This window comes from Lepidothrix coronata, unplaced genomic scaffold (genome assembly GCF_001604755.1).
Source record: "Lepidothrix coronata isolate B3197 unplaced genomic scaffold, Lepidothrix_coronata-1.0 Scaffold70, whole genome shotgun sequence".
Taxonomy (NCBI): Eukaryota; Metazoa; Chordata; class Aves; order Passeriformes; family Pipridae; genus Lepidothrix; species Lepidothrix coronata.
Genome location: NW_016690250.1, coordinates 4,082,529 through 4,104,714, shown reverse-complemented (window position 1 = coordinate 4,104,714; position 22,186 = coordinate 4,082,529). Strand labels below are relative to the sequence as shown.

At 36.9% G+C, this 22,186-nt stretch overlaps 1 protein-coding gene across 6 annotated transcripts in view; it reads left to right on the top strand.

The window, feature by feature from the left end:
- The window catches only part of HACE1 (HECT domain and ankyrin repeat containing E3 ubiquitin protein ligase 1), a 51,732-nt gene extending 42,755 nt beyond the window's left edge, over positions 1–8,977 (top strand). For 5 of the 6 annotated variants that reach the window (XM_017818717.1, XM_017818719.1, XM_017818718.1 and 2 more), the window contains 5 exons: positions 604–735; positions 1,451–1,549; positions 1,862–1,932; positions 7,493–7,606; positions 8,052–8,977. In XM_017818717.1, coding sequence (XP_017674206.1) covers positions 604–735; positions 1,451–1,549; positions 1,862–1,932; positions 7,493–7,606; positions 8,052–8,154 — 519 coding nt within the window. In that variant the 3' untranslated portion in view covers positions 8,155–8,977. The remainder of the gene's footprint in view (positions 1–603; positions 736–1,450; positions 1,550–1,861; positions 1,933–7,492; positions 7,607–8,051) is intronic. The other variant, XM_017818722.1, reaches the window with a different exon arrangement.
- Positions 8,978–22,186: the final 13,209 nt, after the last annotated feature.

Here is a 22,186-nt window from a genome sequence, read left to right as displayed (position 1 = left end):
GTTTTTTTTTTTTTTTTTAATAAACTAAGGAGATTTTCAAGGCTTGCTGTAAAAAATTGAAATTCTTATTAAGATAACAAAGCTTGCAGAGGTAAGTAGTATATTCTGTTAGACTTCTGGAGATAGGGGGAAATCTAGGAAGCTTTTTCGCTCACAAATATTCCTTCAGAAGTTTACCCTTTTTCCTGAGTTATGTCAGTTTTCTTAATAGAATATTTTTGTTTACAAACCTTGACGTGTTTATGTCCTTAGTTGAGCACAATGGTGGTTGTATTAGATGGCAGGCATGACAAATTAAGTTTTATTCACTTCCTTTATCTTGTTTGAAGTCCCTGTTTTTTGGCTGGGTTATGTAACAATTTAAACTGTTCTGTTTTGGAATTGTCTTTGGAAGGAAGGAAGAGGGAAGACCAGAAGGGGCTCGGAACTTGGAGGAATCTTCTTAATTGTTTTGGGTTTCTTCAATGTGGAAAGTGCATAGGGATTCTTATCTTGCAGTGGATGAGATCTGTAATATATGAAGGACAGCATTTGTGTGAATGCTTTTGTACAAGCTCTGGGGTTTTGCTGTGGTATATCTTAATGTCATTTTCTGCATTGCAGGCTGAGTATGTCCAGCTTGTGACAGAGCTCAGAATGACAAGAGCCATTCAACCTCAGATAAATGCCTTTTTACAAGGCTTCCATATGTTCATTCCTCCATCTTTGATCCAGCTTTTTGATGAATATGAACTGGTAAGCAGGAATGCCTATATATTTTTAAATACTTTGTTCAGCATACTTCATCGGCAGTGTAATGATGTAGAAATAAAGCTCAGTAATCACAAAATAAACATTTTATAGCTTTCACTTTGGTTTTACTTCCCAGCCATCTATCAGTTAGGATCTCATTATATGTATTCCTGCTTTTTCTAATTACTCAGAATTACCAACTTTCTGGAATGTGATAGCTTCATATGGCCATGATAAATGCCTTGAACTGTAATTTCAATATGAATCAGGATGTTGTGGCCTTTAAGTTTTTTTATATTTTCCTTGAGGAGGACAGAAATCCTCTAAAAGTAAGGAGATGCTGTCAATTGTCTTTAATTTTTCTGAGTCCCAGTATCAAATTTCACTAAGTTTTTGTTGGTGGTTTGATCTTCTGTAACCAACACATATCAAGTTTTGTCCCAAGTCATGCCAAAACTCAGAGCTTTCTTCTTTCAGATTCTTTGGCAATAATTTTTGTCTCCTGATACTGCATACTGAAATTAAATAGATTGTGTGAAGTTACCTGAATTCAAAAATCTTGAATTAAAATTTAATGGTAAGTTCTATAAGGTTGCAACTAAACAGAAAAAGCACTATAATATTTCTACTTCTTAAAGCAATGCTTTTTAAGATAGCATAAACTCTTGAAATTAATGGTTAATCAGGAGTAATCACAACCTGTGTGCTTCTTCTGAAGGAGCTCTTGTTGTCTGGTATGCCAGAAATTGATGTGAATGACTGGTTAAAAAATACAGAATACACGAGTGGCTATGAGAGAGGAGACCAAGTTATTCAGGTAAATTTGGTTTGGCTTTTTTTTTTTTTTTGAATAATGTAGACTGTTTCATTTTAATCCAAGAAAGGTGATTCTGTTGTTGTTCTCATTATCTGTGTGTGTTTATGGAAGCTTATTTTGGCTGAAATTTGTGGATATTTTTTTAATATTGTATTCCTACATTAAGTTACTTAATTGTGTATGAATTTCATATGCAAATTTCCATAATTTAAGTAGCAGACTGGCAAATATTCCGCTTATTGTTTTACCGTTATATTTTCAAGTATTACAAGTATTTAATGGAAAATACAAACTAACTTATTTTTCATCTAGTGGTTCTGGGATGTGGTGGAGGAACTAACTCAGGAAGAGAGAGTATTACTATTACAGTTTGTTACTGGCAGGTGAGAGACTTTTCTGTAAGAACAAATATATTGTCTAGATACTCTGAAATAAGTCAAGAGACTTGAGATTGCCATGAAAGATCATCTAGCTAGAAACTGTTTTGCAGACTTGGGCATTCTATATGTTTATCAAAGTAGACAAAGTGTGTGTTAATACCTTTGCTGCCTGTGTTGCCAGCAAAATGATTGATTACGTATTTATTATACTTGACTACTTTGCAAGAGGCCTTTGTTGCTGTCCAGGCAATTTTTAACAAGGCTATAGCGAATTTAACTGCGCTTTATATTCTTCCTGTTGCATATTTATGTGACTGTTGGTTTCTCTAGTAATCAATAGAGGCTGTAATATATGAGATAACTAGGTATCACTTCAGTTAGTGTAAACAGAACATCCTTCTCCTAAAGCTGAGTTGAATTTAACATTAGTGTAATATGTCAAGGTAAGTGAAGATGTAACCTTATGCAGGACTGTTTGCTTTATATAGGTTTTCTGTCCTAAATTCTATTTGTTCTCTAGGGAAAGCCACTTTTATTTCCCTTATGGTTTGGGGGCAGTGAGGGAAGGTTTTGAGCAATAAATGCCCCTTGAGTTGCTGAGCTTGTGTGTACAGACATCTCACAAAATGGATCTGTAGACATATATGTGGCACCTGAGCTGTTCAATCCAGTCTTTTTCTGATGGCAGGCAGAGATCCCACTGTCTTTTTACTTTGATGTTCCTTTCATATTCTATAATTAGTAGAGTAGCTGACATTTTGGGTATAAGTTTTGTGGCTAAGCAATGATAAAATACAAATTAAGATCTTCAAAATTTGCCTTTTATATTAAGGAATTTCATAGTCATGGATGTATCATCAAATGGCAGAGTCTTCAAATTCTGTTAGTTTCACTTGATTTATTATGAATTTCCTTGTTTTTAGGAATCATGGACAATCTGTGCACACTGATCCTTTTGTCCTTTGAAGAAATGATTTCTGCAGTTCTAACTGCATATGTGTTGCATGCCAACTGCTGGTCTTTCATTTTTAGTGGACTAGTCCATTTCTAAATCTAGAGAGCAAATAAGGATCTTTAAGATGTAAGGTCATGTTTCAAATGCTTCTTAAAACATTCCAAATGGTACTGAAGTGGCATTCACTGTTTTCATGGCATTTGCAATAATCTACTGGATTCTAAGGGACACTTCTATCAAGTAAACAATTACGTTATCTGATTAATACGTGCTTCAGTACCATTCGTTTTGGTCACAAATCACCTACTGTCTTGTTCTTACCCATTTTGTTAGTAGGAAAGAAATTTTTGCTGTGGCTTTTAGGAACTCTGGGCTGGAATTGAAAAACAATTTGCCTTTTTTTTCTTTTTTTTTTTTTTCCTGTATCGGCTAGAAGGAACCATTTATGTTTTTTCTTCAGTGATTGCAATGCAGTAGGTATATTTTTCCATAAAAATTTAACTTTTTAAAGTTACCTCTAATGCAGCTCACATTTTTGCACATAAATCCCCAGACAGTCCTGGTTTCTGGGCAGGGAAGATTTAGATGCTGACTTATCTGTGAGCTAAAACACAAGTTAGTCTAGTACAGGCTGGTATCATAAGTAAAATTATCCACTAAAAGTATATCTGATTTCCAACTATGAACATCTTGTGGCTTGGCATTTCCTTAGTGAAGAATTTGTTTCTGTGTAGTGGTTGGCAGGCTATATTCAAAATCTTCATTGTTTGTTTCCATTTCCCTTTAATCTCTTCTGCACATTCACTTACTTGATTTTCTGTGTCTGTGTGAAGTGCAACTGTTCTTTATTTCCGAAGAATATGAAATTAGTCTAGTGAATTAAATAAAAAAAAATACATTTATGATTATGTCTTCAGTGTTTCTCTGACATCTCTAAATATTTCTTAAACTTTTTCTTATGTCTTCTTTTCCCATTCTTACATCTTATTCTCTTCAATGTAATGAAGTCTTGCCTTGGGAGTTTCAGTGGAGATGCCATTGCATTTGTCATGAATGCCAATTTTAAAACATCTTTTAACAGTAAAGTAATTGTCATGAGCAAAGTTTGAATGTGCTTGGTGGTCTTAGCACACTCAAGAAAAAGCCTAAATATTTTTGTGCCTCATGGTGGGGATCTGAAAGTTTACTTATGCACCACTTACTCTTTCTCAGCTGACAGCTGCTTGAGATGGTATTGCCAATTCTACATGCTTTTACTTATTTTTTCCCCTTCTTGATCTGTTTAGTATTTATAATAGTATTTGGGTAAATTATTGGTAATTATCTATTGGCAACTTTTGTTTAGGTTTTTAGTAAGCAGTTGGAGGGAAGTGTTGTCAGCTTGATAAATTCTGTATGATATATTGTACTTTTTTGGTATTTTACAAGTATAAAGATTGCTGTTTAATTTCTTAGGGGACTGTAGTTTTCATTGAGCAATAAGCAATATGCTTCTGCTATTTTAAGGGAAATTCAGCATAGTTGTTAAATGTGAAATACGTATTTGCCTACTGTTATAGAAGTGTAACAAAACATAAGGAAACCAGCTTAAATTATCTCTTCTGCAGTGTTTTCATTTCAAGTAAATTTATGCAAAACCTGTCAGTAGAAAAATAGGTAGAAATGTTAGGATTCAGATATAAACTTAAACATTTTAAATGCTGAAATTTCCAAAGCTATGAAATTGCATTGTTGCTCTTGCTCAAAGCTATTTGCACATGCAGTAGAAGAGGTAAGATATTGTGATATTTTTTTGCATATATTTGGAAGGTTTTCTTTACTATATTGGCAGTGTGTTCCTTGGAGAGAAAACTCATTTCTTGAAAGCGTAAGTTGGCAGCATTCTCTTTCTTTAAAATGTTCAAAGCTGTGATCATACTATACAATTTTGACCTGTTGTATGGAAAAAATTAAAATAAGTTACACTGCAAAAACTCTTAGCTAATAGTGGATTGAATGAAAAATTTTCAACAGTTAGATCTGTGTTTTATCACTGATTTGAATGTGGAATGCTAGAGGGGAGAAAAAAGTCACTGCAGGGGAGGCAGAACTGTAGTGTAATATGAGCCCAAATTACAGTATAACAGTATGGCTGTAAAATCTTTACAACTCTTCCGAACTGTTGCTGTGAGCACAATTCCATTTGTGTCAGAAATAATATGCTGCCAATAATCAGCACTTCCCTCCATAGTGGTTGCCTTGTGTAGCAGTGTTAGAACTATATGCCCAGCATTGCTGTTATTAAGCTAAGTGATACAGATTTATATATTAGATACTATAGGTAGTTCTTAAAGGTACGTTTAGAAAGTATTACAGTGAGTTGTGTCCTAGGTCCTTCACATTTAGCAGTAGCAACCTTTACTCTTTTGCATTTTTGCCAAGTACTTTTACCGTGAGTAAAAACATTACTTCTTTTCTTGCTCCTGTTTTTGTAGTCACTTGATTTGGTGAATATGGGAACATTGTTTTTAATATAGATACCTGTAATCCAGAATTGTAACAACTGATATATATTTTATGGAAAGTTTATTTTGTTTCTTTCTTTGCTAGCAACAAAATCACAGATGAGCTGAGATTGGCAGGGACCTCTGGAGATTAAGATTTTCACAGAATATTCTGAGTTGGGAGGGACTCACAAGGATCACCAAGTCCAGCTCTTAAGTGAATGGCCCATATGAGGACCAAACCCATGACCTTGGTGTTATTAGCACCATTCTTTAACCAATTGAGCTAATCTCAGATTGTTTTGTCCAGCACCCTATTCAGAGCAGAGTGAGGTGAGCTGGATACTCAAGATCTTGTCAGGTTTTGACTGTCTCCGGGAGTGCTGACCTCCCAATTCTCTGGGCAACTTGTACCAGTGTTTGACTACCTCACAGTAAAAAAGTTTTTCTTGTGTTTAAATGGAAACTTCCAGGACTTCCATTTGTGCCCATTTCCTCTTGTCCTGTAACTGGGGACCACTGAGTGCTTCATCTTGTTTATTCCTTCCTTCAGGTATTTATACATATTGATCAGATTCCCCTGAGCCTTCTCCAGGGCTGAAAAGCCCGGGCTCGCTCTCCTCCTGTGTTGGGTACTCCAATCCTTTACAATCTTCATGGTCCTTTGCTCAACTTCCTGCATTATGTCCCTGTCTCTACTGTAGTGGAGAGCTTGGAGCTGGACTCCAAATATTTTTCCCCGAGTACAGGGAAAGGATCACCACTCCTTGCCCTCCTCGTGACATTTTTCCTAATGCATTCAACTTCTGTAGTCCTTATCCTTTCATTATAGTGGGTTTTTGAGGGGGGGGGGGTTTGAGGGTTTGAGGGTTTTTTTGGTTTGGTTTTTTTTTGATTGTGTGAGCTATACTAACAACATGTTATCTTGTAGTGCATTCCAGCTTAAATTGGTGTTATGAATAAATATGAATATCTGAATTATGTTCTATTTGTTAGTTTAAAATTATAGGGAGGGACTTTGAACACTCCAGGCTATTGCCCATTTATGCCTTGAGTAATCTTTAAATAATACACTGGTAAATGGAAAAGAATTTAGTAATATGATTAAGTGAGAATGCACTCCTGAAGATGCTAGTGATTCTTTATTAGTGTGTTCTGGTTTTGCCATAGTTTGTCACTGGGTGATAGTGTGACTGATGTAATGATTTTATTAGTTACTTGTAATATTTGGTCTGAAGTAGTAAATGAATAGATATATCGGGGACACTTTGGTCATTTGTTCCATAGATAGTAATCAGAGAATAAACTCTTCTATGATGTAGTATTTCTTAAACTGTAAACATAAATAACCATGTTTATCTTAACTGAGATAATGCCACAATATAAGGAAGATATAAAGCTATTAGAAACTACCCAAAGGAGGGCTACAAAGATGGTGAAGAGCCTTGAGGCGAAGCGGTATGAGATCACTTGATTTGTTCAGTCTGGAGAAGAGGAGACTGAGGGGAGACCTCATTGCAGTCTACAGGTTCCTTATAAGCAGAAAGGAAGGGATTGTTCTCACTGGTGACCAGTGACAGGACGCAAGGGAATGACATGAAGCTGTGTCAGGGAGGGTCAGGTTGCATATTATGGACAGGTTCTTCACCTGGAGGGTGGTTGGGCACTGGAACAGGTTCCCCAGGGATGTGGGGAAGCTCACCAAGCCTGACAGAGTTCAAGAAGTGTTTGGATAATACTCTGAGGAACATGTGATCCTTACAGGGCCAGGAGTTGGACTTCGATGATCCTTGTGGGTCCCCTCCAACTCAGGATATTCTATGATTCTGTGAACATTTTGTTACAAAAACTGGTTGTAGAAATGAGTCCTCCTTGCAAGCAGAATTATCTTAAATATCATTCAAACAATTTGGTGCCTAATTTAAGTGGACTAATATATTATTCAATCTTGTAATTAAAAGCATTTAGACAAAGGGAATTTTGATATTACTAAGAGAAGGGGAACCTTGATAAAAGTATTAGTAACTGTCAAATTGCTCTAAGTAAGAGATATTTTCAGTGTAAAGATTATATTTTTTGCTTTATAGCATTATTGCAATGGTCTAATCTCTGTGAATTTTCTCAGTTCCAGGGTGCCTCATGGTGGCTTTGCCCATATAATGGGTGGCAGTGGATTGCAAAATTTTACCATTGCTGCTGTACCATATACTGAAAATCTTTTACCAACATCAAGCACGTGGTATGTTAACTAGTCTTATTGAAATATCTTAAAACAAAGCTTTTTCATGGCAGTCACAGTCAAAAGTACAGTTCTTTTCAATATTAAGAGGTCCCAAAGAAACTTTGACAGTTTTTGGAGTATTCACTATCCAACAAGAAAGCCGTAGGTTTTAATCCAGATGACGTTACATTATGTTTGCTCATTGTTTATTACTTGATTTTGCCTAATTGAAAGCAGTGAAATTAATAAAGGAATTTTAAAGTTAAATTATTCTTTTACAACTTACTGAAGTGAAAAAACACTTAATTTCCTGCAATATATTCGAATGCTCAGTGGTACTATAAGGCAGCACAGGTTTGTTTTCTACCATAAATGTGGTCTCTTCAGGGGTTTCGATGAGAAATCTTTACTGTTGAGTTTCTTGCTGAACTGTGATGTGGCTTTTTTTTTTCTTTCTTTTCAGTATCAACATGCTCAAGTTACCTGAATACCCAAGTAAAGAAATCCTGAAAGACAGGCTTCTTGTGGCATTGCACTGTGGAAGCTATGGTTACACAATGGCATAATGAAGTCTAGGAAACTTATCTGACTGCTAATGTGCAATTTTGAGTGGCAGAAGTAATTTTGGAAACTGTCAATAGAGAAGCAGCTTAGATGCTGCAGCCCATTGACAGGGCTGGGCTTCAGAATTCGCACGGAATCATCAGCTTTCCTTCCATTATTGTGTTGTCAAGGTAGCTTTGATACCATCACAACAATCTTCTCAGTATGCTGTATTTTCATTTTTTTAAAATTACAGACCTGTATGGAAATCAGTTTACATGCTTTTCATTATTACTTCTGTATGAGAAAGTTTGTCAGAATCTCTTTCCCCAGTTTACTTTTGATTTCTGACTATGTGGTTGAATGACATTTGCATTGTAGTTTACTTTGCACTCAGATGGAATACTGCTAATGGAGACAGTTGTACTTCATGCCTTGTTGCATGTGAAAGTGCCATTTATTTTTGCAGAGACCACTACAGAAATTCAGTTGGGATATTGTACAGTAAGACAGAGCTGATGTATTTTCCATTTCTTTGCATAGTAACAGAGAGAAAATTTTATAACTTTTTGGTATTTTAATGTATATAGTATGTAAAGATTAGGTTGTTATGACTGTAAAAAATAACAGATTGAGTTTATCTAATTTATATTAGAATTTGCACTATATTCTAGCAAATATTTAAAGTATTTGTGACTTTATAGTCAACTTGCAGTTTAGAATTTGTAAACATTATTTAAGATCTATATCCATTGTTTGAATGCCTTTACTCTTTCCTTGACATAACTGTATCTTTGAAAGGTATTATTAAATTTTAGTATTTTAACCAGAATCTGAACGTGACAAGTCTGTGTCTCTGGGTGGATTGTTCTTTTTTTACCTCTGGATGTTATTAATCTTTATGTAATTTAAATTGTCTTGGAAGCAGCATTTGAGAAGTCATTGTCAAAGTGTATGGATGGGCATAAAGAGATGAACAAGGAAGAAAATTGAGCTTATGAGGTTAACTGACAAGAATATAATTAGTAGAATCTCATGTCAAAATTTGTGTAGAATTAAAATATATTACTCAAATAATATACAAAAATACACAGCAAGGGCTTATCAGCATGTGTTTTTGATAAGTAGCTGCACATGTTGGGGTTGATGATGCTATTGCATAATTGCTTTTCTAGGGACCCTGGGATAGGTCTACATTATTGTTTTGATTGAGGCTAGGAGTGGTTTTTTTAGTTGTCAGTGTGTTTTTTCATTTGGGGGTGTATTTTTCCTTGGTAAATTAATCTTGTCATCCCTACTTGTCATGCTTTTGCTTCAGAGAATACACACTGAAATCTGTTTAGATAAAACTAAACAGGAAAACACGATCCAAAAACGTACTAAATGCTAATGGATGAACATCAAATTTGTGTCTGCAAGACTTAAATAATTTGAGGAGGTGATCTGAAGAGTTCATAAATTAATGCAGACATAGCAACCCCCCCAAACGCATATATTTTAAGTTTCAGCTCCACAGCAGAAACTGTCTCTTACTGATCCATTCATGTTTTCCTACACTGAGTGCTAATACATGTGTAGCCTGAGTTCACCAGCTGATCTGTCTAGGCTGCTTACTTAGTGCTGGTTTATTTCAGATTTTATTTATTTTACTCTAAAGCACGCATAATCTCTCCAGAAGTGTGAGAGAGAAATCCATGGACCATCTGACTCAGTCTTGCCACAGTAATATTCCTTTGGGCTAAGCCTTTCTGATTCTGTTTGTGCACATGTTTTATAAGTGTTGGTTTAAATTCTTGGATGGAGGCTGTGACTGCAATTAAGGAAAATACTGGTTTTAGTTAGTGGAAAGAGCAGACTCTTCCAGCGGGGCAGTCCAGTGAAAGCTGATTAACTGTTCAGTCAGTGGAGAAATGCTGTTCCTCTGGCATGTTCTAGGAAGCTTTGTCTATTTAGATAGGTTAGATGTTTGAGGCTGTGTGGGGTTTTAGTGTTAAATACCAGTTGTCTTGGATCCCTCAGTTAGCAAAAGTACTTTGCTTTTCTGCGCAGCTGGGCCATGTTTGGTTCCCTGGTTCTATTGCTTATTTTATTATGTGCCTCTGCAAGGTAGATTGATAGCAGGACAGTGTTTTGAGTAGTACAAGGTATTTGTCAGGAATTAGGTATTTGTTTTCTCTATGTAAAAATGGCATTTTTGTCTTTATCTTAGGGTTTTACTGTAAACACCTTTGTTAATTAACTGCTATGCAATCTCTGGTTTTTAATTTTTTTTTTCCATCTCACATGTTCTATTTACAGTAATATACAGCAGTTTGCTGGAAGCCAAAACCTTGCATACTCCTGCATAGTGTTCAAAACATGTCATACTGTAAGGCTGAGTGAAGGGAAAAAGGAGTCATTTGAGGGGTTTTTTTCTCTTCTTTATTATGCTGTAGGTGACATAAATATTAACAGGCTGAATTTGGTCTCAAACAGTACATTTAAATGCTCGGAAGCTGGTTTTGAAATGTCATGGAGCGTACAGTTTCATTGTTCTCAAGTTTCCTGTGACAGATCTCCCTCTTACAGCCTCACAAATGGTGACACAGATTACTCCTCCCCCCTCCATGCAAATGTTAGTCATGTCCTCTATGAAGTATCTTGTAGTATTTCTTGTAATGTTTGTACTACTTACCCCCATATTGGGTCAGAATGAAATAATTTTAAAATCCTCCCGTAATAAGAAAGCATGATGAAATTATGTAGAAAGTGGGAATAGAGATCTTGATACTGAACTCTTGGTATAACATCAGCCTTGTTATTACTTGTTTGAATAGGGTTTTTTTTCTGCTGAAACTCTGAACAGTGCTGGTGGCTGCAGTTGACCATGTGAAATTGGCAGGATTTAATTACTGCATTGAAAGACTGTTTTTAGGACACCTGTGCCCTATTAGCAACAGGGTGTGAAAAGCCTGTTGAGAAACTATAACTTAATATAGCTTATAGTTTAGAATGATTAATTAGTTTATATTTGTTCTCTCCCACTGTGCCAGAACCAGTCAGGGTGAATGTTTTATCTCGGAAAGAACAGAACAGATGTCTTGTCAGATCATAGATCATCAGTGCTCATTAACTTTTATTATCTTTATGAAATGTTAGATAGCAAAGCCTAGTTTTTGATGCTTGAAAATGTGTTGTGCATCTAATGTTGCAAAACCATTAAAACCATAAACTGTAAAATGTAGCTTAATGACTTTTACTGTATGTTCCATAGTCACATAAAATTGAAAGTGGAATGAGAGGGAGAAGGTGGTTGGCTTGGAGACTTCCACATGTATAGTAGAGAAAAATATTAGGATCGCCTCTGCTTTGGAAACATATTAACTCTTTATTTAGGAATATAAACTCAAATTTCTAATTTTAGTTTATTTGGACTAAAGAAACCAATTTAGTTTATTCAGTTCCAATGAGCTGATTCCCCTCTGCAAGTACAGCTCAAGTAGTGTCTCAGAAGCCTTCCTCTTCCAGACTTGAGCAGGAGCAGAAGCTCTCTTCATGACGTCCAGCCTGGATGTATGGGGCGTAGACCAGGGAAGGGTGGAATATTGCTCAGAGTTCTTTTCTAAACCTTTTGAAAAATAAATAAAACCCCCTTATTTGTCGCTCACAAAATGCAGACATGCAGTACTCTGTAAGTGTTCTTCCAAGTCTTAATGTGTAGGTGGTTTTCCAGTAACACCTCTGTGGTGCTGCACAGGAACCAGGCATAGAAATTGAACCAAGTGACTTGTTATTCTTTCTGTAATTGTGGGTTGACCTTTGGCTCTGAAAGAAAGTAGTCTTTGCAGTTCTGCTCCCTGGACACAAGAGCATCCAGTAACCATTCCAAAGAGCTAGTAAATAACTTTATTATAAACCATTCTATTAAATACACCTTTTAAGCAGTTATTAAAATGCTAAAAGATACTGAAAAAATATTCTAGCATATCTCACTTTTTAATACAACTTTTGTCTTGATAATTTCAAAAAATCCAGTGAATTTCCAGTGGAAATTTTTTGGTTTTAGGCACTTTTATGAAGAAGGAAGACAGTTTTGGGAGGGAATCAAGGAATGCCTTGTCGTAATAGCTTGTTCCTGTTGTAACATCACCGCAGTCTCCGTAGCGGAGACAATATTTAAATGGTTTATAGTCGGTAAAAATAAGGGTGTTGTCTGAAGTTGCTATTTTGCTTCTATGTCTTACCTTCTGGGGGGTGGTTTTCATCTGGGGGAAGGAAAGACAAAAGAGGAGGAGTGCTTCCTGGCCTGGTGATGAGGGAAGCAGAGGAGGAAGGTTAGATCAAATATGGTACTACTGGTAGTTTAAAAAAGCAGTCTTCTCTGAGGGTAATTCTTCCCCACCCTGGGATTAGGTTTCTCGCTCTGCATTTGAATAAGTGAGCAGCATGCGCAGTCCTTTCTTCTGGACCTTTCTGGAAATGGGTTGGGGGGCTTTGAGGGTCTTTTGGTGATATTGATCCCTCTCTACTGGTCTTGCCCACTCCTTGACCCCTTGTGCTCCTCTCTGTTGTACAGTCTCCATGGACCAGAACAGGGAAGTTGGCCCACATCCTGTTCTGACTTGCCCGCTTGAATGGGCATTGGTGTTTGAGGCATAGCAATGCAATAGCTCCTTACTGCCCAGGCTTCTACACTCGGCACCACGAGCTTTTGGAATGTGACACAGCTGTTGAAGAGGAAAGAACAAGAAGGCATTTTCAGTTTTTCAGATTTTGAAGGGTAGTTTCTTTTTCTCTATTGCTTCCATGCTGTATTTTATAAAATATATAACAATATTTAAATAAATATAGAACAACAATATTTATTAAATACATACATTACATAAATCCAAACCACTTTACTTATATATATTTATATATATATGTATATGATTTTTATCAGTACTACTACAGTAAAGTGCTACATACTAGAGTGTTTTAGGCTGTGGAGATTTTGTTTCCCTTTATTAATGCTACTAACTGGATGATTGGGTTTTTATACATTAAATAAAAGACTTTCAATTTTAGCCCTGTAGTTGGGGAATTTGCATGTATGTTTGCATCTTTCTTACCTTCATTCTGAAAGAGTAGGTAAGTTTTCACTTAGGCTGTTGAAATTATGGACAAATCAGTAGTTTGTATATGCAGCTGTTGTTACTGAGAATTTTTAGCATGTCCATAGAAGACCATTTGTCCAGTTAAGAAGTAAAATCAGTCAACTACTGAACTGATGCTAAGGACCAAAGCTTTAAATCAACTAGATTAAACCTCCTCGGGGATTCTTGAGTTGTAAAGATAAGTGCTTTCCAAGTCAGAACATCTGTTTTTATCCAGACTTACTATAGATAATCGTACAGCCAATAGACTGGAGACTGTGATATATGTTTTATAGACACACTTGTCAATTCAACAACTTTTTTACACTCTAAGGACAATAACCGAATTAATTTACTTCTGTGGGACTAGATGTNGGCAGCAGGAATCAAACTGCATAAGGAAACCTAGTGTAAGGTTACTGGATTACTCTTAGGTTAGCTCTAAGGTTAACCTAAGGTTACCGTCTCTGTACAGTTAGGTAGATTGAAACGTTTCTAGTTATGTGTATTAAGCAGTATTTCTAGTTTCAGTTTTAAAAATCTGCATGTAATTTGAACTAAGATATTAATAAGAACTGAATTAAGATAGAACACACCATTAGTTTTGGTTTAAATGTGGCATTATTGTATGTCTTTACATACATGGCATATAATTTAGTCGGAGCATATTATTTTTAAAATGCTCACTTAATATGTTTGACATGCTACAGATGGGCTCAAAACACCAATGAAAAGGGCTGCAGTGGTCTACTGAAATATTTCTTTAGTGTCATTTGTATGTCAATCAGTGTTAAAAAGTCATTAGAAAAATTTTGACTACTGTATTGACTACAGTATATTGATAAATTTTCTCTTAAAACAGAACTCTCCCAGTTTCTTACCCAGATTTTTCCGGATCTTTTTCTCTGGATGTGATGTATAACCATTGGTAGGAACAGCAAATAATATCCCTAAATATGTGTCAGGTTTTTTCCATGGAAAATTGTTTAAAAACAAGAAAAGCTAATATGATTAGAAACTGCTTAATGCTGAAAGCTGTAGAAATTGAGCAGAAGTGCAAACACTATGAAGGCACATGTCCCTGAGCTCACTGTTTGCAGCTGTATATACTTGGTGCATTAAGTGCTTGTGACATTCTGTGCCAAGAGTTGAACTATTCAGTTTCATACAGCGCCAAGTGATTCATTGGGATTATTAGGATTCTCATGGGATGGGTTCACTGTACTGATTGCCTCTGACAGATCAGTTTGCTTAGATTAAAAAGCAATTGTTGCTGTCTAGTCAAATTTATAACCTCTGGTAAAAGGAAACTGAACTCTAGTGCTGTCCACTGTATAAAAACACCTTGGTCTACAAATTACGTGGATTGGAAAGAAAGCTGAATACTTGAAGAGTGATACTAGTTTACATGCACAGAGGCAAAGATTTTACAGGTATCTAATACACAGCTTGTCTGTGCTAGTAAGTTTATTCTGATGTATTTAGGTGAATCTATAAGCTCTATTTTAAATTAATTCTTCTAACTTTGTGGAAATAAAGTAATGCAGCTATTGATTGGTATTTGGATGCCTGTGGATGTTAACGGCAGTGTGGCTTTTAGGTGTATGTCAGCTAAAGGATGGGATTGTACTGTAGGGAATCTAAATTCCTTAATAGATTAGATGTGGTGAGGTGGCCTGGAGACAACTACTGTGCTTTAGCCTTGATTTGTGGCACATATTAGCGATGCTCTTAGGTGTAAGACCATAAGCGAGAGAAAAGAGAAAATAAATGGTAGACACACACCTCTGAAAGTGAAGAGTATCTTCAGGGAAGAGCTGAGTCGTGTCCCGGGTATAAATGTGAAATAAGAGGGGTGTTTTAACAACAGATATGTCATTCAGCTGGAGAGTGGGAGAAGTGCCTGGGCCTCCTAGAGATGTGATCCTTTTTGCTTCCTCACCTGGTCTGAAGGCTGCAGTTTGCTGAGACTGGGAAGACTGGTTGCACTCAGCTGACCGGGTTGCTGGAAGATGGTGAATTTTGTTTTTCATGTTTAGCGCTATGTCAGAATGAGCCTTCTGGTGACTTGTCATCTTGATATATCTGTCCCCCTCCCGACCCCCCATACCTTAAGGTAGATTTTCTTGGCATGCTAAAGGAAGTTAAGCTTCTGCTGAAAGGCCACCACTTCAGATTTTATGTGAGAAGAGGCTCCCTTCTGTGCAGAAAAAATTCTTCCTATTAAGCACAGTGACATGCATTACTGCTGAAATGTGTCTCTAATTTAGGAAAACTCCATGAATATGAATTCCGTGGTCAGGACACGTGGAAGTTAAATAGCCATATCAGTGCTTTTGGTCCTTAGCTCCTTGACATCATTTTGAAATGCAACTTATTTATGTTTTGAAAATAGTCTATGTGTGTCTTTGTGTGCATTTAAAAAAAAAAAAGGTTCAGAGTGTTAGTATTGTTTTCCTTGCTATAATCATTCTCCTGACTTGGAAGTACTTCATACACAAAATTGAAAATCCAGCTGGGTGAAACTTAGGTAGATGTTCCTTTCTTTGTTTAGGTTGGGGGTCGTTGTGGAAGTGTTTTTATTTTAGCATATTTAGAATCTTCACCTCCAGTCTTGACTGGATTGTGGCAGTTTGAGAACTGTGTTAGAAAGACCAGGCAAACATATTTAGTCTTTGCTATTCATTACAGTTTCTTTCTGTGTATTTGCTGACAATTTCCTGTGTCTTCACTGGTAGTGTTACCAGAGAAATGGACTGAAATAATGGAAATGTGTGAGTGAATAACTGTGATAAACTTCAATGTAAAGCTATGCTTTCTATAAGATGCAATAATACTTTCATTAAAGTTGTCCAAGAGTCTAGCTGTGTGTAAGTAGAGCTCATAGCTATGTGCACTTTGTGTGTGTGTGTGTGTGTGTAAACGCCTGAAGACATGCTTTTCCTTACTGTCTTCTAGCGAAAAAACACCCCCACCTTTGTCCATGTCTTGCACTGTTGGACTGTATGTTTTGTTTCCACTTCTGCATCTGCCTTATCTCCAGTACCAAGGTTCTCTGTTACTCAGTCTTGACTGGTTGATGTGAGTTCACCAGGGGCTTTTGCTCTGTCATGTATCTTTGTGCTTAACAGACAGCAAAGTTCAATGGACAGGCAGATGACACAGAGACTGCCGAGGCTCACGTTTGATGTCTAAGTCTGCCACTGACCCCCTTTGTAACCTTAGTAAATCTCTTCATGTGTCTGTACATAGGCCCATGCTATTATAGTTACACTGTAAACTTCTGAAGGAGGGAGAGAGCCTTTGTGTATCTCTGTAATGCCTCACAAAGCAGATGAGTTTGGTAGGGATATGTCGAAGTGTCCAGATGTAGTGTCTGTATTTTTACTCAGGATTTAATTCCGATCCTTGGAGACAGTCCTGGAGTAGGACCTCAGGGGTCTACTTGCTCTTCTGTCTTGCCTATCCTGTTGAGCCCTTCTGGCAGCTGGAGCAAACTGGAGCAGGTTGCTGTCATAAACATGTGGTTATGGAATCTCTGTATCTTGGAAATGCTGTTGAGTGCTCACTGGTCGCAAATTTTGAAAATGGTAACAGAAAGGCTTGGGATCAACCAAACACTCTACAAGGCTTGTTCTTGCTTCAGTGTCTTGTCCTACCCTGTCACCTTGACTATATGCTTGGTAAAGTGTGGACTAATAGATTCATTCCTGTCGTCTGTCTGGAAAGCAGTCATGTTGGATAACCAGTGATCTGTGGGGATGCTCCGTACGAGTGTGACTTTACTTGCTTTAACTTCCACTAGGATCATCATCTTCTCAAGAGCCTTTGATGCCCTGTTGCTGGAGGCTTTTACATCTGGAAATTGATGGTTTGAATGGAGAGGTGCTTTTGATAAAGTTTAAAGCTGATTCTTTAACTATCAGATAAATAAGGAAGTAGTTGTTGCTTTCAAACTTTGGACAAAGTTGGAAAGTTACTTTTAAGCAGTAGGGTTATCCTATGGCAAATTGTACTTTCTTCTTGAAGCAGAAGTGAATTTCATTTTCAGAAGCCTTGATGGTGAGCGTCATGCTCCTCTTGCTTGAGGATCTTTTTGTGTATCCATTCAACATCACCTGGCTACTTCTGTACCAAGACTAAGCACCTAAAGTTCAACACATCCCAAGTCCATCTTGTGTTGATTCTGCCTCTTTTGTACAAGCTCTCACTAGTACAATTTATACTTAAAGCCTGTATTTTATTTTTCTCTTATGTAGACTCTGACTCTAAATCTAATGTGTTCCTTCAATATATATTTGCTATGAATATGATTTTTAGTTTAATAAAGTAAAGCCCAATACCTGTATTTTAGCAGGTTTTGTCAAACTCCTCAGCTGTTTTTCTCCAGTAATGCATTGGTGTCATGCTTTAAAGCTCACTGTTAGTGTGATTGGTGTAGCTAGATGCCTCCTGCTTCTGTAAAAATTTTCACGGAGGAGAAAAGTGAGTCGGGTTTTGGTGCTTTCTACAACTTGGAAAGCAATTTCTGGACAATGTAAAGATAAGCAAGTGTTGTTTTTGCTGTTTTGTATCTTTGTAAGATGAACAGTTACATACATGAAAAGACTTTAAGTCTGTTCTTGGAGTAGGGAGCAGTTAAAGAAAAAAAACAAAATATTTTGGGGAACAAGGGTGGAGAGTTCCTTGATTTTCCAGAAATGTGCTGATCTCTTCATGCAGAGTGCTATCCTGCAGCTCTACAGAGATGCTGCTTTTTTAAACATACCTGTTTTTTCTGTGACTCTGAAATATCAGATCTTTAAATTTCATGCCATCCTCCCCTTCAGACAAATCAAACTTCACAGCATCAGGAAGGCTTCTGAGCAGGATAGAAGGCAGGATAAAAAGTAGTAAACTGGCAAAGAATCTGCAGGATCTGAAGGTCTCTAATTTTGAAGGTTGAAGTTGTGTGGTGATTTATGCCAAACATCAGCCTCTACCATCCCTAAAAAAGGAGTGCCAAGTATCTAAAATGTTTTCATTGATTTTGCTGTCTTAGGATAGCTATTTACTCTGATCCTGAACCATAAAGCTGTGCTCGTTCAGTCTGTCTGAACCTGCTTAAGTAAGGGAACTTAATTATTATGGCATTTTTATCTGGTTCCTGTCTTTGTAGGATACTAGGCCTTAAAGCTGTCAAAGGCCAAACTAAATGTGGGCCATCCTGTTCATCAGCTCATGTAACTTGGTGGGTGAGGGGAGATCTCTAGAAACCTTTGCTGATCTTTCAGAGGTGCTTGACTTTTAAGTTTTGGGAAAAAGCATAATTTTTAGCAATGATTTGTTTAAGAAAATCATCTCTTGCTTGTAAATTGATATAAGTTGTTGGAATTGGAGGATTTATGGCATATTATGGCAATATGCCTCTAATAAACAGTATTTAATACAGAGATAATTAATCTGACTCTTCTTTCCTCTAACGAATTTCATATTTGTATGTTACTCTTTTTGTCATAGACAGCTGTCTATGGGAGGTGTGGGTTTGAATACTGAATAATGTGCTTTGTCATTTTCTCCCATTTTTGATTACTGGCTTTACTTTTTATTGACAAACTACTATATTTATGTTTTGAGCAGTGACTTATCTAAATCTTTACTGAATTCAGGTAATACAAATGAGGACACTTATCTTCAAGAAGCCTTTTACTCTCTTTAGATTCTCTTTCTCCATGTATAAGAGCACTTTGAAATATGAGAGTTAACATCTGCCCTACATTACATATTATCACAAGTAGTCTTGAGGAGTTCTTAAAATTCTGAATTTTAGAGGAGCATGTGTTTCTCCTTATGTTGTCCTAAGACCATATTTTCTCTTTATCACTGTATCTCACTTATGGTAGGAAGAGACTCTGATCAACAGTCTCCAGGGAAAACATCAGTGTTTTAAAAAGACGTTTCTTGTCCTACTTATCAGAGAGTACCTAGGGCAAACTGTGGAAGAAGTTTCCACAGAAATGTGGCGGGTGCAGGCTGCTGAATGCACCAGCTGTTTGCTTCAGACCTGTGGCTGCAGACATCTCTCCAATGTGTCAGCAAAACAGTTTTACTTAAAAGGGGATAAAATTATTGTCTTGAGGGAGTAGCTTGAGGGGCAAACAAAGGGACTATAAAAGCTGTTGAGGCCCCTTCAGATGCATTGACAGGAACAAGCTCCTTTTATTTCTAATCGTTTGCAGAAACTGCAGGAGAGCAGCTGTGATGCTAACCTGAGGCTTGCCAGCTCTGGGATGTGCTCTCCCTTTCTCTCTCAGTGGCTGGAGCCTCCCTTCTCTCTGTTTCTTTTTCTTTACTCTCTCTCCTCCCCCTGCTCTCATCTTTCCATTCTTCTGTTGAATGAGAGAATGATCCTTCTGTTTGTCACAAAGAAAGCAGGTCAAAAAGAAAGAGCTCTGTTTTGTGGAAACACAGTTATATTTTTTGCTCTGCATCAAATCTTATTTAGTTCCTTCCACCAGAAGTAGCCAGCAGTCTGAGAGATGTACTTCACCACAGCCTTGTCAGCTGGCTCCTATGGCTTGTTTTGTATATGTATGAGACTGCTCTCCCTGCATATACATCACACACATGCCAGAAAGTCATTAATGAAAGTCAGCTAAAATTAAACTTGAGGCAGCAGTCACTTACAATGCTTCTTGGTCCAATCTTGCTGTGGTCTTGGTTGTATTCAGTCATTATACCATGTTTCCCAGCTGTACTTAAAGGTAACACCACCCTTCCCACCCCACAGCCTCTCCCAAAGAAACCCTTACCTCTTTGTGGTAAGGGTTCTGACTTGCATTTTGTAAGAAAAATCTAATTACTACAGAGAGAGAGTAAATCCATAGCAAACACAGAAGTGGCGGGGTTTTTTTAAACATAAATTGCATCTGAGTGAAATTGAACCCGTCTTACTCACCTGAAATCTGATAAATCAAGGTGCTTCCTTCCTGTTGTACTACCTGGATTTGGGTTTGGCTACAAAGCTGATATGGATTGAGTGGTGGTACCCAGGCCATGTGGTTTGAACACTGCCTAGGGTGAATCCTGAGACACTGATGTGTAACAGTTTTCTGCATTTAGTCCTGTGTGACCATGCAGGTAGTATTTCTGATCTAAGCCCTGACCAGTGCTGTTGCACTCAGTGTGATGGTAATGGTCAGCAATAGGTAAGATTCAAATAAGACTGTGGGACAAGTCTATCTAAACATTACTGAGATTGTGAGATTCTTCTTGGAAAGCAAAGGGCATAAAATTTATCAGTGCTATAGTTATGTTGTGCTGCCTCCTATCACTACCCACCCTGCAGCACTATTGCTGGCCATAAAATTGTTATTTTGTCACCTGTTGTTATTAATTTTAACTTTACCATAGTAAATTTAATGCAGAGACATTTACTTACTGTGAATTTGTCTCCCACAAAACAAAGGGGCACTAACTTTGCAGACTTACATAAAGAGTATATGTTTCTGTTAAAAATAATGGAGCCTGCAGGTTAGGACATCTTGTAGAGTAAGTGTATATACTAAGAATCAATAAGCATTTTATTAGTGCCTGGAGATTGTTTGACTTTAAAGGATTTTTTTTTAATCCAATTGCTCTAAAAAGATAAAAAAAGTTAACCATCTGTTGCTTCACTTTCATTTCAAATCCTGTGTTTAATTTCTTCTTTGTAGGTAGCCAATTTGTTATTTTGCTCTAATGTTAGGACTTGGAAGAAAGTGGCTTAAAATTATAGCTTTTATTTATTCAAATGTATTGTCAGCATCATAGGTTTTGCACTTCCTATTAGAAGTCTGGAAAATATTTCTTGCTACACTGAAAGAGAACAAGATTCAATTTAGAAATATAATTTCCTACCACTAAGACACTTGATAACTTGGGAGAGATTAATAGAGCCTTATGACAGAGACTTGATTTAAAGCAGGAGATTAATGCTGCTTTGTTGGCCCATACCACGAGTGAATTAGCTCAAGAAATCTGTTTGAAGTTGCTGAGTTGTCTGTTAAAAAAAGGTCTCTTGATATTTATTTGATTGCTGCTGAATACTTGCTATAGGCTTGTCTATCTGACAACACAGGAACAAACTTCATACTAGCTGTGCTTATTTTACAGTAGTGTATTTCATGTTCCTTGTTATCCCACAGGAAGCTAGAATGCTTTGGAGGTCAGCTATTGGCTCAGGAGGATTATTCCTAATAAATTATGCTAAAATTAACAAGCAGAATTACAGTGATGTTCTGATTTCATTGATATTGAGGATGAAAAAAAAGGTTTAGGTGGTGTTTTTAATTGGAAAGGTTCTGTCCCAACACTTGTTGTAAATCATATTTTTATTTGCAAAAGGAGCCTCATTTCCTGTCCTAAATACAGAAGTGTTTATCTTTGATGCACATTAAAGCTGTTCAGAAGCTGGACCTGACTGGTTGATAGATATACAGATATACACAACTAACAGAGGAAACTGGGAGCTAATGTGCTGGGGCCACAGATGACTGCTGGTCCAGGTTAGCATTCCAACTCTGCTTCTGGTATCAATTATATCATCATCAAATAAGAAAAAAAGTCTACGGCAATCAATCCATTTCTGTGATTTGGCAGCTGTGCTCTGTATCTGAAAACACAGACATCAAATTAACTGTTAGTCCTTAGGATCTGGTATGCTTTATTTGGAGTAAAAGAGAAATCTCACCATGTGCATGAATAAATATAATGTATGTGCCTGTGTGTATGCACAAGATACGCATGCATGCACACAAATGCTTTTTCCTCCAATAGCTTTCAATTCTCTTGGGAAAATGCCTGAAGCAGCTGTGCTTGTAAGTTCAGCTAGTCCAAAATGAAGTCTGCAAAATTTTGTAACTTTTAGTTTTTATTTATCCTAGATTTGTAGCATCCAGGGTTTTATTTCTAAATCTGTTTC